Source organism: Alosa alosa, chromosome 23 (assembly GCF_017589495.1).
Source record: "Alosa alosa isolate M-15738 ecotype Scorff River chromosome 23, AALO_Geno_1.1, whole genome shotgun sequence".
NCBI classification, from domain to species: domain Eukaryota; kingdom Metazoa; phylum Chordata; class Actinopteri; order Clupeiformes; family Clupeidae; genus Alosa; species Alosa alosa.
Window position 1 is genome coordinate 21,299,301 of NC_063211.1, and position 11,114 is coordinate 21,310,414.

At 43.1% G+C, this 11,114-nt stretch overlaps 1 protein-coding gene across 1 annotated transcript in view; it reads left to right on the plus strand.

Moving 5' to 3' along the window:
* The window catches only part of ptpn4a (protein tyrosine phosphatase non-receptor type 4a), a 50,396-nt gene extending 46,398 nt beyond the window's left edge, over positions 1-3,998 (plus strand). Inside the window, exons 24-26 of the mRNA XM_048235702.1 lie at positions 811-959; positions 1,808-1,943; positions 2,687-3,998. Of these exons, the coding sequence (XP_048091659.1) occupies positions 811-959; positions 1,808-1,943; positions 2,687-2,800 (399 nt within the window). The 3' untranslated portion in view covers positions 2,801-3,998. The remainder of the gene's footprint in view (positions 1-810; positions 960-1,807; positions 1,944-2,686) is intronic.
* Positions 3,999-11,114: the final 7,116 nt, after the last annotated feature.

The following is an 11,114-nucleotide window of genomic DNA, read 5'->3' on the forward strand; positions in this document are numbered from 1 at the left end:
ACTGAAAATAAACGGAAACATAGTCTACATTGCAGAGCCACTTCAACTTTATTAATTTATAGTGAATAAATGTTACACTACTGTGCACAGCCCTATGCTTTTCTGACGCGATGATGCTAGCACGTTAGCAGCGTTTAGCTAACTATGCTAACGTTATTTATCTACAAGTCTCCTCCAAGTGACAATCATATTATACACAATGCTGGCAATGCTGAGAACAATAAACATCCTTGTTTATCTTACTTGCATTGAGTTTGCTGTGTGGCTTAATCTACAGATGTGGTGGTGGGGCACTGTTTCATTATGGTTTGCTAAGGAGTAAGTTAACCCTTTGTTTAAAATAGGGGAGAGCTGGGAGGATAGAATTGAATCTAATTTAACACAATTACAGAAAGCATAATCAAGATTGAAAGCCATTATTCTGTGTATCGGTGTTGCCTCAATCCCATACATTTCGTTTGGCCGTCCTTTTCAACTCGCATCACTGTAAAAAAACAGACAAAAATCAGCTGCCCCCAATGCATTCCTATGGAACCGTAAGTTGAAGCTGTCGGAGAGCTACTGAACTGTCATTGGCTCATCTGCGTTCGATGGGCGGGGCTTGCAATCGGTCAATTGCTGTCTGTAACAACAAGCATACTCAAGTGTCATCACAATGCATTACCATGTAATTGGGATCTATCTGGAAATGAAGCTCAGCGCTACTCTACTAACAAGATAAACAACTGTCCTCACACATTCCATCTTTATCTAGAGGTGTGTTGGGGTGTTGGTGGTGTTGTTGTTAAACTGACCCCGTCGTCCTCTCAGACCCAGGAGGAGCGGCCACTGACCCAGCTGCAGTACATGGCCTGGCCGGACCACGGCGTCCCCGACGACTCAACATACTTCCTGGACTTCGTGGGTCTGGTGCGCGGCAAGAGGGAGGGCAAGGACCAGCCGGTTGTTGTGCACTGCAGGTATTATTGTTTGTTTGGTTTGGTTTATAAGGGACCAAGTACACTTTGAAACGTAGATGTTGCCATTTGATGTATTGTGCCAGTGTTAGCCTTAGGCTAATTTACATAGGTAGGGTCATAGGGTTCTGTTTGTCTTTGGTAGACAGACCATTGGTATTGCCCAGCTTCCACCCCCTCTCTCTCTCTCTCTCTCTTTCTTTCTTTCTTTCTTTCTTTCTTTCTTTCTTTCTTTTTTTTTTTTTTTCTCCTTTTCTTTCATTCTTTCTTTCTTCCTCACTCTCTCTCTCTCTACCCCCCCTCTCTCGTCTCCCTTCTCTTCTAAGTATCTCTTGCTCATTTTGTTTGTCACTTTGTCTCCCTCTCTCTCAGATTGACTCTTTCTCTATTACTGTCTGTTCTGTCTCCTTTCATCTCTACTTTCCTTTCTCTCCTCTCTGTCTCCTCTCCTTTCTCTCCTCTCTGTCTCCTCTCTTTCTCTCCTCTTCCTTCTCTCTGTTTCTCCCTCTCTCCCTCCGTTTCTCTCCTGTCCCATGTCCAGTGTTTCTCAGTGGCTTGTGGTGCTGCTGGAGGATTTAAGGGCAGCTCTGAGCGCTTACTCATCCGCTCTGCCAGCAACAGAAATGCAGCCAATCTCACTCACACACACACACACACACGCCTCGTGCTAAATCAATATTTGATAGTCCTCTGCCATTTTCCTCTTTGAGTTTGTTTGTTTGTTTATTTATTTATTTATTTATTTATTTATTTATTTATTTATTTTTAATCCCTCTTTTTCAATGCTTCTCTTTCTGCACCTCCTCCCCCTCTCCCCCAATCTTGCTCCTCCTCATGCTCCTCCTCTCCAGTGCTGGGATTGGCCGGACGGGAGTTCTCATCACCATGGAAACAGCGATGTGTATGATCGAGAGCAATCAGCCTGTGTACCCATTAGACATCGTGAGAACAATGAGGGACCAGAGAGCCATGATGATTCAAACCCCAGTAAGTGTGTGTGTGTGTGTGTGTTTTTGTGTGCGCGCAAGCAATATCCTTAAGGGCAAAATGAGGAACTAACGCCCCCATAAAAACTGCAACATAGCATTTTTAAAGGCTGATTTGCACATCGATGTTGTTTTTTTTGTTTTGTTTTGTTCTGAGCACCAGCATTAAAGAGCAGCTCTGTTGATGTAAGGGTTGGAGGATATGTGCCCCCAACACAACACACACACACACACACACACACACACACACACACACACACACGCTGTAAAGGCGTTCCAGATTATGCAACCGTGTCTTTTGTATGACTTCACTGCACTCGTTGCCATGCCAACTCTGAGGCATTGCCGTGCATCCCGGAACCTTCTGGCAGAACAGATTGTCAGTGAGCTCACTGTCTCTTCCTGAACGTTTGGCTAGTTGTGTGTGACAGATAGAACACTATTAGGTACAGATATATCATTTTCACCGTAACATACCTCTGTCTCTCTCTCCCTCTCTTTCTCCCTCTTACTTCCTTTCTTTTACTCCCTCTCCTTTTTTTTTTTTCTTCCTCCCTCTCTCTCTTCCACCCTCCTTTCTATTTATCGCCCTCTCTCTCTCTCTCCTTCCCTCCCTCTCTCTCTCTCCCCCTCCCTCTCTCCTTTCTATTTCTCTCTCTCTCCCTCCCTCCTTCCTTCTCTCTCTCCCCCTCCCTCCCTCCTTCCTTCTCTCTCTCTCTCTCTCTTTCTCTCGTCCCTCCACAGAGCCAGTACCGGTTTGTATGTGAGGCGATCCTGAAAGTGTACGAGGAGGGCCTGGTTTCTCCGCAGTCGACCCCGGTCGAGGAGGAGCCTGGAGCGGCGGCAGACCAAGCCTGACCGGCTGCGGTACCACTGACCCATGTGCAGCGCCCCCTGCTGACTGACCATGTAGGGGGAGGACACTGACTGGAGGGGAAAGCGAGAGGGAGAGAGGGGTAGGGAGTAAAATATGAAACAAAACAAAAAATCTAAGCACTGATGCACTTTATGTTAACAAGAGAAAAAGAAACAGTCATATGTGGAGATTTATGTTTAAACAAACAAAAACAACAACAAAAAGAAAGAAAATAAGTGGGGGGAGGGGAATTACATAAGGTTGCATAATTTGGTATTTTCTAGAATTAACAAGCTTTTCAGGGTGATGTTGAGTATGTGTGGATCGCTGTAGTGCCATAAATTAGGACAAGCCCGGTGGAACAACATACCAGAGAACAATCGGACAACAAGACAAGACATCAGCGCTCCTTACTCTCATGGCAGGCTGTCTATTTTAAAAGGATATTTATTATATTTTATTTGTTTAAAAGAAGAAAAAGGCTTATAGATTCTTTATTCTTTATTTTTTTCTCATGCTGACATTCTAAATTGGGGAAATAAGTATCACTTCTTTTTTTAATTATTATTGTGATATTCTAGTTTTTTTTTTTTTTTCCTTTCCTGCAATACAGTTCTCACTCATGTGATCATTGACAATGTGGTCATGTGACCTGTATGATCATGTGATCAGGATCGGAATCTCTGCTGAAAGGACGTGAGCTGTTTTTGGGCAGGGAGTGATTTTGTTGTTTTTTGTTTTGTTGTTGTTTTTTTTTGTGTGTGTGCTGCATAAACTGGATCCTTCTGAAACTGGACCGGAGGCTTGTCTCCTTCCTCGTGCTCACTCTTCTCTCACACACACACACACACACACACACACACACCAGTCATACCTGCCGCTCTCTCTACAGGGAGATTCACAATCCACCCATTACTTGGTGGGCACTATATGTGTGCAGTTTCTTTTCTTTGTGTGTGTGTGTGTGTGTGTGTGTGTGTGTGTGTGTGTGTCGGGGTTGTGAGTGATAGTGCTAGCCTTTCAAGTGCTCATGGTTTTTTTTATGGTGCAAACATCCTCTGCCAGTCGCCTTCAACTCCCACCATGCTTTGTAACGATTCCCCGCCCCACCTAAATTACCAACAAACAAACTGTAGATACACACGTCTTGATTTGTTTTTGAAAATTTTCCTTTTTTTTTTTTTTTTTACACATTTGCTTTCAAGGTACACAAGCTTCAAAAGCAAGTACTAGCTTAAAAACAACAACGATAATAATAATAATAATAATAATAATAGTAGTAATACGATAATGAAGACAATGCAGTCAGCAACAGCGGTATGACTTGGACTCCGTGTGCCGTGGTGCATGTGTACTGTCAAACTTGTGAAAATGTTTCTTACGCTGCCAAAAACCCCCTTTATATGTATAAGCTGTGTCCTGCAATGTAAGCTGATTGGCTACAGCTGACATCTGTGCTTCAGGTGCTGCCGTCTTGCCATTTGTTTAGCTTGTTTATTGTTTCTTAATTTTTGTTTTAATTTGTTTGTTTTTTGGTACAGTGAGTTTTGTGAGGTATGCCTTTCCACAGGGAAATGAAACTTTTTGTTTTTCCCTAAATGTATCTAATTTATCTTATCTTTAAAAGAAAAAAGAAAAAAATATGAATAGAATGACCGTCAATTCTAAAGAGTCTTACTGAGCTGAGTGAGAGTGTATTCGTGTTTTTTCTCAAACATCACCACTCTCACCAAAGTTCTATCACACCCAGAGGGCGCTTCTGCGTCCCTGACTCCCCAATCCCTGTAAACCTGACATGAGTTTCTCACACACACACACACACACACACACACACACACACATACATATATATGCACACACACGCTTTCTCTCTCTCTCGATCAAACACTGACCCGAGTTGGTGCCGATGCCCAGATAGTGGGCACACGTGTTGAGTTGGCACTGAGGATGCCCCCAGTTCTGCCGGCAGAGCTTCATCCTCAGGGTGTCAGGTGGTAAGGCCTCTGGAAACCTGGTCCTGTCATCTTTAGCTGACTAGTATTATTTTTTTATTTTATTTTATTTGGATTATTTCAACTGTCAATCACACAGACACTTATGTGAAATAAAATAGGAGTGAACAAGTGATACATGACACATGCAAGTCAATAACTCAGATGACTTTAAGGACATTTGCCTCTTGTTTTTGTTTGCTAGTTTTTTTTTTATTATTTTTTTTTTATTGGGGCTTCCAGGACCAACATGTTTTTCATACTCCTGAATGTTCCGTAACGAGACTTGCTGGGCTTAACTAAGTGTTGTAATGGCTCCTGAGCTAGAGATTTGCTATTGATATCATTTAGTGGGGGTGTCGGTCGGGGCTATTTTTGTAAAAGAGACCCTTTTGTGCGCCCCTGGAATGGACAGCACTTTTGCAGCTGACTATGTAGACGACAGCTCTACGTGAGAATTCAAAGTTTGAGAGAGTGTGGGGTGGGGGTGGGGGGGGGAGTACGATTTTGAAATTTTATTTATCATTAAAAAATGTGTGAAATAAAGACACCTGTAGGGGATGGGGGGTGGGGGAGTCTGATCTACATAGTGTCACCTGTTAAATATCTGTAAATACTATGTTGTATATTAAAAAATCTCATGAAAAGAACAAGAGTGTGTTTAAATGTTGTTTTTATGAAGACCACATGGGGGAAAGTGGTCAAGAGACCTTTTTTAAAAGTTGTAGTGCCAGAGACTTTCTGATGAGACACAGCACTCAAAGACTTTCCCATAGAAATGTATGGGGTTCGTTCGTAATGCAAATGCATACATATTCCGCCTCTTCCGCCGCCAAAAGTTGACATGTGAATACATCATGCCAATCGTGGTATGTTCTGAATACATCATGCCAATCGTGGTATGTTCTGAATACATCATGCCAATCGTGGTATGTTCTGAATACATTGTGCCAATCGTGGTATGTTCTGAATACATCGTGCCAATCATGTGTTGTGATGTCGCAGCTGGAGCCATGTTGGTGTCGATGGTTGGTGAAGCCTTGCGCACGTGCAGTTCTGCCCGAAATAGATCCCCGATTAGTGCCCAAAATGCGTTGCAATATGGCCGCCGAGTGGAGGGACTTGCCTAAAAGGACTTTGGTAGAGCTGAGTGGCTCAAAGTTGGGAACGCCTTCACTAGCAAAGAGGAAATGTGGCTATTCCACTATCAGCCTCAGTATTACTACATTGGGTATGTTTTTCTTTTCCCTGTTTTATTTTTTGTTAACCCTTAAACGAGTGGGTTTTTGAACATTCTAACATAAGATTCCGTTTTGCAACAATTCAAGGTTCTAAAATTCTATGTTGAAATCTTAAAACGTTCATTTTCCAACATTCCCGTCAGGACACCGTTAATGCCTACCGTAACTGCCTGCATACACATCAGTGTTGGACTAAATCAGTTGGTTGACCTTTGTGATTGAATTTACATGGTTTTATTTCTGATACAGCTGTCCAAAATGAGCGTGTGATGTACAGTCCATGTGCTGAAACTACTGATAATGTTGGAAGTTTGGACGGTCATTCAAATTCACACATTTGTTCCTGCTTAAGATGCAGAGGCTGCTTCCTTAGATTAGCGCTGGCTGTACTGTGGACTTGATGTGTTTCAGTTCTGGCATGGATCCACCTGTAGGCTGCACCCGATCCATCTCACGCCAGAATCAGAACTGCTACGAAGCCAGCCACTATTGCTTGACTAGAACCAGATGAGATGTTCCAACCCATGGTGAGATGGGTGAATCTGAGATTTTGTAGACCAGTTGGGTATCTTCCATTATTGTCTGGACAAGACATGAAACAAGACTTCAGCACAACTGTGGTTTTGACAGTGCTTAAAGCAGTGGTGTCATCTTTTGAAGGTGCTCTTTATGAATAGGCATTTGCAATACTCTTTACAGAAACTGAATGTATGGGTCCTATACATCAATGTAGAAATTGTGTATAGTGTGTGTAGGTCTATATATACATATATTCTGTGTGTGTGTATATATATATATATATATATATATATATTTTTTTTTTTTTTTTTTTTTTTTGCCGTGCCCCCCCTAAAAGTGTGAGGTGATTTATTGTGTGGTCATTAGGTGTAAGGCATGGGTCTTTTTATTTGCACACACACACACATATATATATACTTATATATATATATATATATGTGTGTGTGTGTGTGTGCAAATAAAAAGACCCATGCCTTACACCTAATGGGCGTCACCTCACACTTTTTAGGGGGCACGTCCAGGATTTGTGCAAATGTATGTTTTTCTTGTAAATATGAGCAATATCATGTGAGTCGAGTGCCGCTGTTGTGTAAGTGAAGTCTTTGGTTTGTGCTTTCTCTCTGACCTTGTTGACTTCTTTTAGTCTGAGTGGTGGTGATGACTAATGATGAATCACTCTAACTGCCTCCTCATTATCTTTAGTTGTCCCATTTGGTGTGATGTTTGTGTGCATTTTGTTAGCAAAGCAAATTCATTTGCTTCTCTTTGCTATTCGACTCAGCTGCAGTGTATTTGGTTTGAGGGCAGTAGCTGTTATTGATAGGCTTTAAGGTCTGTGTTCTCACAACAACCTACAGTATACCACTCTGTTAGGCTACTTAACATTGGATGGACAATCTATGCATCTCAGTGACATTCTTTAAGACCAGTGCTACTGACTGATCACAAGGGAACTTGTCATGCATGCTTGTCATGAGTTGAACATGAAAGAAGCCATGCTCTGATGATCTCTTTTCATTATCGCAATCTCTTATAAGTGGAATATTGTGTTCAGTTTCAGCCTAATGGACTGTAAAGGGTCACACTTTTAAGTTTTTAAGTGATAATTGTCATGTCCCCGATGTTGTCAATAGTGTGTTGTCTATGCTGCTTTACCTACTCAAGAGAGAAGTCTAAGCCTAGCCTAGGCTCCTACATGCATCTCCGGTTTCTTGGTTCAGCATAGACCGACGATTTTTTTAGGTTGTGGGGAAGATCCTTCCTGTATTTACATAAAACTAATGTTCGCTGACCAAAATGCATTACTCTTTTAACTTTTACAACGGAGTCAGTCAGTCAGACAGACAGCATAATAGACTACGGGCAACCCTCCCCTCTCGTATCCCTGCCCCGCTCTCGCTCAGCGTGGGTCCCGCAGCAGAAGAAACAGAAGCTGCGCCGCTAACATGCACATCCAGGTCAGAGCAGTGAACTGGAAACCGCAGCGGAGACTCCTGCTCGCGCTCCCCCCATTTGGCTTCACTGGATGGGAATGACACATCCGCCACTGCGAGCGCGAGCAGAAGAACTACAACAAAGGGCCACTGAGAGAGAACGCTCGGGCAGGAAACAGCCCTGTGTTCACACGACTGGGGTCAAGGATTTCTAGCTGCACATGAGAAATGTCAAACTTTTTTATGTAGAGAATGAGCGAAATGAAAGTCTCATTTTTGTTACAGATTGTCTTATCTCGTGTAGGCCTATGTCTCCGGTAGTTCTGAGACCCCAATGCAATTTTGGTTTTAAAAGCACAAAAGCACTTGCAGGGGCCCCTCTGTAGTGATGCTGGATTAGACTAATGCTGGAGTGGTAGGCCTAGGCTAGTCCAGGTTTATTATTGATCTGAAGTAGGCTCAATGTAGTACCAGTGCTCTTTCTTTTAATCTCTTTTTGAGATTGTAACTTCTTTATGAATTAATTCATTGTGTCCTAATTTGATTGTTTTAATTACGACATTTTGCGTACCATAGCATTAATTCCTGCAGGCGCCCCTGGGTTAGGCTTTCTACTTGCTGCTAAAGAGCGGACAGTGGAAGCGCTGTTGCAGAAAATAGTGAGTCGTCGTGGTGAATTGGAACAGAACGAACAGTGCCATCTACTGGAGGATGTGCGGTGCTCCTTTCGTGTTTTTTCCCCCTCTCTTGTTTGGCAAAATGTTTGAAGAAATAGTGTCGGTCATGTAATTGCATCAGCCTAGATTTTTTTCCAATTTATTGCGAGTAGGCCTGCTTAAAAAATGTTATTCCACAATTTAAAAACACCACGATTCAACTTGGCTTCAATGGCACGCGCTACTGTCAGCCAATGCTTGTTGCAGTTCATTAGGCTATCACAAATATCTGTGCCGTCAGCTTTTAATCAGTGTATACTGCCACCTGCTGGTCGCGAAATCTCACCGTTGTCTGGTGTGAATGTTTTTTTCCTGCGCCGACAGACTGGTCTTCTCTGTTGTGTGTTCTGAGGTTGCTAACGCTTAGCCCACCACTCTGTTCCCTAGAGACTCTGACACGACCTCTATGAAATCAAACCGAACAGAGCTGATATATTTTTCCATCACAGGTGCCTCCAGAAGTCCTCTCCTGCAGCCCATTGATCGGCTCAGACCATGTGAAGGACAGTGTCAGTGTGTGTGCACCACTGCTTATCAATGAACGGGCAATCCATGAATGAATCCGTCAACCAGGGGGCATAATCTGACCGTCTGAGTGATAACTTTCACAACAGAAATATACTATTGGTCGTCAAATGCGTTAGATTTAATGAATTATTTAATCTATTGCTTTGAACATTTATATCCCATTACATAGAATGGGATATAGTAAAACAGTAATGCTTCTTAAGACACAGTAGCCTAATCTGTATATGTAGTTATCTGAAATCCTACCTCTGAGTCTGAATGCTCCTGTGAAGACCTACTGTGTTAACGCCCTTCTATAATGCGTCGAGACTACCTCTAGACCAAAATCTGAAAGCTTCAGCCTCTACGGGCCAGGGCTTTCATCATTGCTGTTGCCCCTAGTAACAAGGTGTAGAGAGAGGGGATGGAGTCCTTTTCATCATCAGCACCAAGTCAACTGCAGGAAGAGGGAAGCGCATCACATCCTGTGGATGCGGCATGCTGCCACAATCTGCCCAGACAAAGGATCCCAGTTTCTACTTGAGTGCCCTCGTAAGGATTGGCTTTGTGTTGGATTGCTCTATTGTGCCATGCATCAGCACTGTGAAGTGGATGGAGAGCCGTGGCTGCTTCCACTAACAAAGACAAGCACTTTGCATCAAGCACAGATTGTTCCAGCTGTAAGATTGCACTCTGTCGCTTCTCATCACAGACCCTGCATCCAGTGAGGCACAATAGCGTTATGGGTCCCCCTCCCTCGGTGTTCTCTGAGAACACCTAAAGGGTGCTTATGACCGCTGGGAGACGCACTCAGGGTGGGGGTGGGGGGGGGGATTGTTGGTGTGTGGGGGTCTGTTCTGAGAAATCTCTGCGAGAGGCAGCTCACATTCCAGCTACTGTCATGGGGGGATTTGGAGAGGAGCATCCGTTTCCTAGCAACCCCACACTCACCTCGGTGTAAAGTGGATCTTTTTAGCCGTGCTGAGTCTGTTTCTCGGAGAGCCAGCGGCACACGGTGATACTGGTGCAGATAAATACACTCACCCAACCAACAGCAACACATTTCCTCTGTGTGTGTGTTCGTATGTGTGTGTGTGTGTGTGTGTGTCTCCACATGCTCGTTGCATGCAGCAGTACACTTCCAGTGTGTGTGTTTGTGTGTGCTCATTGCACGTTGCCTGATTAATGTGATGGTCATATGTTCCCATAAACCAAGGCTTGTCAGGGTGACATAGTACATCACAAGAGATGTGTCCAGAATCAAATGGCCATTTCAGAAGCAAGTGTTTGCCAGATGCGGCCAACTGAAAAGCAATGCACCAAATTTCAAATCAATTCTGTATTCACTTCTTATCGCAGTGGAACAATGATACAAAGAGAAGCGAGAATGTAATGTTTAGCAGCAGCCCAACTAACTTTACAAAAACTGCATACAGATTCGGGCCTAACAGAACAGAAGCAAGAGCCAATGAATAGTGAAAGGAAACATGACACCTTTGATGAGACTAGGCTAAATCTTGAGCTATTCTATTATCTTCAGTTCTATGCTATTCCATCATGTTGTTATTGATTCAGAGAGGACCATTAGAGAAGAGGGCATCCATTATACAGCCCTTAATCTAATTTTCACTTTGTAAAGACTTAAACTATACAACATTAGTGCTGGACGCAAAGGAAGTATATGGTTAACAGGTTTTTAAAAAGCGAAAGGGCCAAAAGCAGACCAGCAACGCTGTTATGACCGGGGCAGGACACGACACTAACACTTTTTATTTTTACATTGACATTTATTCATTTAGCAGACGGTTCTATCCAAAGTGACACAGATGAGGAATAACATTCAATCTACAATGCATGAGAAGACCTTAGGTAGCAATTAATACAACATCAATCAATACTATTACCAGAG